The 7,144-nt window shown below is 35.5% G+C and overlaps 1 protein-coding gene across 2 annotated transcripts; it reads right to left on the minus strand.

Moving 5' to 3' along the window:
* Window positions 1–251: 251 nt before the first annotated feature.
* On the minus strand, window positions 252–4,674 carry LOC107800135 (probable trehalase). Of its 2 annotated transcripts, NM_001325684.1 has the most exon segments (12): window positions 330–562; window positions 565–639; window positions 849–1,062; window positions 1,160–1,259; window positions 1,351–1,438; window positions 1,530–1,697; window positions 1,777–1,849; window positions 1,946–2,055; window positions 2,149–2,249; window positions 2,411–2,526; window positions 2,917–3,036; window positions 3,938–4,512. In NM_001325684.1, coding segments are annotated over 12 exon segments (1,740 nt in total). In that variant the 5' UTR covers window positions 4,504–4,512; the 3' UTR covers window positions 330–553.
* Window positions 4,675–7,144: the final 2,470 nt, after the last annotated feature.

A 7,144-nucleotide genomic window follows, 5' to 3' on the forward strand; every position in this document is an offset into this window, starting at 1 on the left:
AATAGAGGTATATATATGTATATATATATATATATATATATATATATATATATATATATATATATTGTATGTTATATAGAGGATAAAATAGATATTTGGCCATCCAAAGTTTGAGAAATCTAGTCTACTTGACTTTCTAAGTGCTACACAAATAGTTAAGTGAATTTTCTGTTACAAACAAATAAACATGACTTTACTAGGTAATTTCAGATAGTTGAGTGATCAGAGTAACGGACTAAGACAAAAGGGTATAAGAATAACTTTTGTTCATCTATTAAAGCATAGAATCATCTAATTTCACTTTAATTTGAAGTTGTTCGCCTATTAATACAACACCAACATTATTTGATTCCAAATTCAGAGCAATGTTTATTGTCCCCTCTTCAACTTCTCCTAATTCACTCACCATTACTTCATCAAGACCGTGAATACGAGCAACACCATCGCGAAGTACATTGCCAATATTTACAATCTTTACTTCTCCGTTATATTGTTCAACATCTTCACGGATAATATTTCTAATTTCGTCAGCTCGAATGGTTACTCTGCCTGCTCAGTAGTATCAATCTTCAAGTCTTCAGGCCATCCAAATTCCTCCAGAAGTGCCAGTACAACGCCATTCGCCCATCCAAAACCTGTCTGCATTTAGACACAAATAATAGTCAAAAAATCTTTAAAAAATGAACTTAGTGACCTTAATGTCTACTTCAAAATTTTATGGTTTTCCACAGTAGACTGCTTTACATAGTATGATTAAAAGTATATGAGTGACAAAAGCTCTTGACTATGCCAATATCAAATAAACTGCAGGAAAATCAACAGATGCGAAAATCTGTGCCTGTACTTACTTGGGCTACATATACACCACCACCTCCGTATGCTCCACATTTTGTCACATCATATTTTTCATACATTGCTCCGGTTTTCTTGTAAGCTACATAGTTCGTTCTTATCCATCGGATAACAATGTCTTTAGCTAAGGCTCTTGCCTCTTCTAGCCCAGACCTCGCGAGACCTTCAATGATCATGTGTTGAATGGGGGGCCAACCATTTGGAAAATCCCTATTGTAAATTGATATGAGTGATCAAAGATTAAAAAGCACCTTAGTATCATAAATTTTCCACTTTATTTCAATAAGAGTAAAAACAAGCTATGTACCATTGTTGTCCAGTATTAGACAAGGTCCCTGCAATCCCTGCAGGTTGAAGCAGGCCCGAGTTCTCGAGACTTTGAACAACTTTTCGAGTTGTGATATCATCTTCAATTGTAACAAATCAGAAAGAATATCATTATATGCTCAAGTAGTGATGTCTATATCCATATATATATCAGAGATATAGTATACAGACCTGAATTGAATAATTCAATCCACAAAGGAACAAAGTTAGAGGCAAATGACTTCTTGTTCTGGTGTATATCTTCCCATTTATAAATATCCTAATATCACAAACAAGTGAAACAAAACTTAGAATGCTTTAAGTTTTCAAGGTGTGAAAACATGTGCACGAATTCGTGCAAGATATACCACCTCGGATGTGTAACTATTGCCAAGCCAGTAATCAAGCCATTGCCCCATCTCCGCGTTCCAAAAGATACAGTTGATGGCCCTTTGTCTATTTTGAGAAGCTTCTGTAAATCGTGCAACGATGCTAGTATCTCCAACAAGATTTGCTAAAAAGGCTACGTCAAGTTCCATCTGTGATACAATTTAAAAGCCCATGTTATATGCAAGGTCACATTTACAAGGCCTAATTTTCAGTGATTTTATAACTTACCTTCAGAAGGAATGCATTCAGATCAACTGGTAGAATTGATGTTGTACTAGTTGTTGTGAGATCAGGTTCATTCCTGCGATACAAGATAAAAACAGTTTCGCATTATCAAACTATAATGAGAGATAAATGATTAGTAAGGCTGCATTATAACGTCTGAATAATGTGCTACCTCATCCATCTTGAACTGAAATCCCATCCACTTTCAGCAGCTGACGCCAACTCACGGTAAAATTGTCTTTTCTCACAGATATTTGGGAGTTTGGAAGCTGTTTTACTGTCCTATATCAAATGAAAAATAAAAAGAACCTGTAGTTTGCACTTGCAGGAATATCATGATAATCCAAGTCAGAAATATGAGATTGCAAGCTTTACAATAGTTGATGATTCTGGCCGGGGTTCATTCCACATAGCATAGTATCGACTCAAACTATGGTTCGATCCCTGAGCATCTTGAATAGTCACTTTATGGATTCCTACAAAAAAAAGTGGGAATGACAGACTTACCATAAAAAGCATTTAAGCCGGAAGAATTGAATAATAAAGCCCAAAAACATAGTATAAACTTAACATAGCCAACACATTGCTAGAAAAGCAACAGCCAATTTAATAGGAACAGAAAAGAACAAGATAGTACCTGAATTCCAAAAATGATACTCTTTGAGCAAAGCAGGAAGAGATCTTCTAACCAAGTCCAAATCGCCTGTCCGGTTGTATATTTCAACAATCATTGCAGCCAGGAGAGGAGGCTGACTGAACATGTGAAACACAAGATACGATAAGAATTTTCACAGCATGAAAAGATGAGCTAAGTAGTGAAAGATATACAATTACTCCCTCCTTCACATTTTATGTGCAATAAGTTAAGCTGACTAGTATGTTCTATTGGTAGTACAACAACAACAAACCCAGTGTAATCCCACTGGGGTTTGGGGAGGGTGGGATGTACGCAGCCTTACCCCTACCTTGGAAAGGCAAAGAGGTTTTCCATGTTCTATTGATAGTATTAAAAGAAAAATAAACCATTGAAAGTTGGTGAGGTGTCGCAAAAACTGAAACTGTCACATATAGGAAGAACATACACAAGTTAAAGCATCGTAAAGGCTGTAAGTTTTATGAATCAAGATGTGAAAAGATTCTTGCCTTCTATTACTGTAGTATGCTCGTGCACCATTAAGAACATAACCGAATTGATCTATCAGAGAAACCAGATTACTCACAATCCCTTTTGCAGTTTCATACATCTTGCTTGCTAACAAGCCCCTGCATAAAAAATATGGCTAACGTATAAGATTTGCTCGAAAGAGAACTATTAAAAGGACGATAAGGGCAGGAACTCCTGGAAGTATCAGAATACGGAACATTGCAACATCATCACTTCATACAATAACACTTAACAATGAAATTAGATTCCAGCACGTTAATCAAACCATAGAACAAAGAAAAGATTGCATATTTCTGTCGAAATAAGGGGCGGAGCTAGCATAGGATTTGTCGAACCCATTAACTTTGGTCTAAACCATGTATTTTTCTTAAAAAGTTTATTACAGATATATAAATTATTAATTTAGAACTCAGTAACATAAACAAACAAGAATCCCGAACCCACATGCTTCAAATCCTAGCTCCGCCTCTGGTCGAAATGGTAGGCCTAAGGAATATACTTACATTCACAGAATGCAGAGTTGTGTTCAGAAACTTCAACACTTAAAAGATCTAACAAATACTAAACTTTTCATAGGATAGAACAGTAGATAATATTCATTCAACCAATTCATTGTTTCTTTAGAAAGTAAAGTAATTCGATCTTGTGAAAAACATGAGCTGAACTTCTATCACTTGCACAATATCGACTATCTCATAAACTGAAAAGAAGTAACTTCCACTCACTAATATCTTTTCACTTCAACTTTAACAATTTACTTCATGTAAAAACAAGCAAAAGCAACAATTATTAACAGCATTTAACAAAGGCGCTGTGCATTAAACTCCCGCTATGGGGTCCGGGGAAGGGCCGGACCTCAACCGCCTTACCCGCATTTCTGCGAGAGGCTGTTTCCACGGCTCGAACTCGTGACCTCCTAATCACATGACTTTAAAACAACTTTACCAGTTACGCCGAGGCTCCCATTTAACATAGGGAAGCAAGGAAAAAAAGACTAACCTTATTATCCAGTAAGAATCCCAGTAATAAACCTCTCTGTAACGCGATCCTGCTATAATAACTGGATTTTTCAATGGAATTAAAGTATACAACTCTGGATTTTCCAATACATGATCAGAAACTTTCCTACTTAAATTCTTCCAAAGTGAATGCACTTCCAATGCCCAAGCCCTCACTTCAGAATTCTTCACCTTTGGCAAAAAAACTTCAGGCTCAGCAACAAAATCCACTGGCTCAACATAAACCAAATCCTCATCTGCACCATTCAAATATTTGCCTATAAACACATCCAAATCATGTGTTGGAATTGAACCATTCACAGTTCTTGGAAGCTTATTAAAAGCTTCAACTGTTGCTGAAAGATTCTGTTTAAGTGACATGTCAACATATAGTTTTGCATCAAACCCTTTGTAGCCATAGGATTGAAGAGCAGCTTCTTGAACTTTTTCAAGAAAAATAACTAAAGGGGTTGTTGGAATTACAGGTCCCTTGTTAGTAGATGTACATGTTTCAGATTTAATCATATTCATTGCTGTTAATGATAATATAAACAGAGTGAAAATCATAACAATTATGGCCATATTGTGAGAAGTTAAGGGGTTGAATTGGTTATGCCATAGCCAATTATTGGACCTGTCAATTCTTGTCTTTGTTTATGCTCCGCCATTAATGTTGTAACACGTGCAGATTTCTGAAGGTAGAGCATTTCACTAAAATATTCTTGATTTTGTGCTCAAATATTCAGGTCCCTTTCTTCTGTTTATAAACAGTTTGTTTACATAAGTACTTTGTAAAAAAGCAATTTAATATGCAACTTGTGACTGTCTTACTTGCTTTCGTGCTTTACTCTTTGTATGGTTAAAAAACGTTGTAGTTGTATTTGCTGAGCAATAACACATTAGCCTAGTGGTTTATTAGTGATCATGTGTATGTGTGAAATTAATCCTCTAAATTTTGTATTGAGCTGTAATTAGATTAATTCGTTTTAAGGGTGGGGATTCGGATCGGTTTGTGGTTTATTTTTTTTGGGGGGGGGAATTTGTAAATAAATCGGGTCGGATCATTGCATATGTGACCTCAGATTTGATCATACTGGCTTACTATAGGCTTATATATTAGGGGTGGGCGTCGGTCGGTTCGGTCGGTTATTATGAGAGTAAAGTTCGATTTATCGGTTTTCGGTTTTGTAATATTAATAACCAAATCAAACCAAAGTATTTACGGTTCGGTGCGGTTTTTTCAAAGTTTGGTTCGGTTATTTCCGGTTTATTTTTTCGGCTATTAACAGTTCAAGATTTTTATATCTTGGATTTACTTCCGGTGGTCATAAACTTTCAGTGGTCATAAAATGCAAGAAACTTTGTTCTAAATCAAGCATTAATGCGGATTGAGTGATTTCAGCTACTCTAATCTAGAGAATCTTGGAATAAACAAATACAAATCTAGCTGTACTAGAACAAAGTTCTATTGTTAATTATTGGATTCAATTCCTTTTAGAGCAGCCCACTACTACTGTTTCTAGTATCAATATGAACAACATAACAATTAACAAAATAATAATTAATCCACTAGCAGGATTTCACGTCCAAACAGAACACAATAGCTACCAAAAATTGCTCAGAAATCAATGAAACATCAAAATAACTTAGCAGAAAATTACAGAAAGTCAAGTCCATGTCCCTATTTAACAAAATAACGTAGCATAGAAAGGGATCAATAGAAGAAAGTTACATGTTGACTTTCACTTAACGGAATAATCAACACAAGAAATTTTCACCAAAATCGAATGAGCTGAGGAACATAGAAAAGGAACTCAAAACTCAGAAGAAGTCGCAATAATCTGAGGAAGAAGGATGAGCGACGAGCTGAGGAAGAACGCGTCACAGTCGAGCTGAGGAAGAAGGCAGCAGTCGCATAGAGGAACCCTAAATCTAATTTTTGATTTGGGTTTGGGAAATGAGAATGTATAAGTAAGACTAAGTCCTAGGTAATTAGGCTTGGGTAAATTGGGTGGGATTCAAATGGGTATTGGACTATTGGGCTTCAGCCTTAAGATGGATAATAAGTTTTGGACTCTCAAAAGAACCCATATGTTCAAACGTATTTTTCTCAACTAATACCCAAAATTTCGGTTTTTCGGTTTAACCAAAAACCGAAATACCAAAATCGTAAACCGCACCGAAAAATCAAAATTTAATAATTTAAAAACCGTGCACCGACCGAATAACCGATTAAACCGAAACCGAAAAATCAAAATTCACGGTTCGGCCGGTTTTTTCGGTTCGGCTGGTATTATGCCCACCCCTATTATATATAGTGAATACTGGCTTACTATAGGCTTATATAGAGTGAATACAACTTGTTTATGTATCGTTTCATGTATTATATTGTACTGTATTATTTTATTGTATATAATATTTGGATAAATTATATTATTTATTGTCGTTTCATGATGTCATGCACCAACAATATGAAGAATAAACTTGCAATATTACAAAGAAAAAGTAAGGTATGTGATAGAATTATTATGTAAAAATATAGGGTAAATGATAAAATAGGATTAATAATAAGAACGGGCAAGATGAGAGAAAAAAATAAGGAAACGATGAGATGACCCCAAATCGATCGTTATATAATGACACTTTTCCTTGTTACGTAACGATGAATTTAACGATACGATACAATAAAATTTAAGTAAGAATTTAAATAATATTAGAAAGTAAAGGGTCAAATATGTTCTTTTCCGTTTTTTATTTTAGGGTATCAAAGTTAAACCCTTTGGGGTCGTTTGGTAAGAGGGATAAGGTGGGATAAGATGTGTGATTAAATTTATACCGTGTTTGGTTGGCGTTATAAATTTATACTGCCAACCAAACACGGTATAAATTTAATCCCAGAGTTAATCCAGAATATCTCATCTTATCCCACCTTATCCCATTAAACTTGTGATTATTTTATTTCACCTTTCATGTGGTATAAATTAGTCCTATGATAATTTAGTCCACGTACCAACAACAACAACAAGAAGCTATTTCCAATAGACCATCGGCTCCCTCCCTCCAAGAACTCCCCACCTTACTCTTGGGTGACTCGAACTCACAACCTCTTAGTTGAAAGTGGAGGGTGCTCCCTGCTAGATCTAACCCAATCTTGTCCTCGTACCAAACTACCACAAATACGTTTGTGGAACAGGAATAGGAAAACACT

Source organism: Nicotiana tabacum, chromosome 23 (genome assembly GCF_000715075.1).
Source record: "Nicotiana tabacum cultivar K326 chromosome 23, ASM71507v2, whole genome shotgun sequence".
Taxonomy (NCBI): domain Eukaryota; kingdom Viridiplantae; phylum Streptophyta; class Magnoliopsida; order Solanales; family Solanaceae; genus Nicotiana; species Nicotiana tabacum.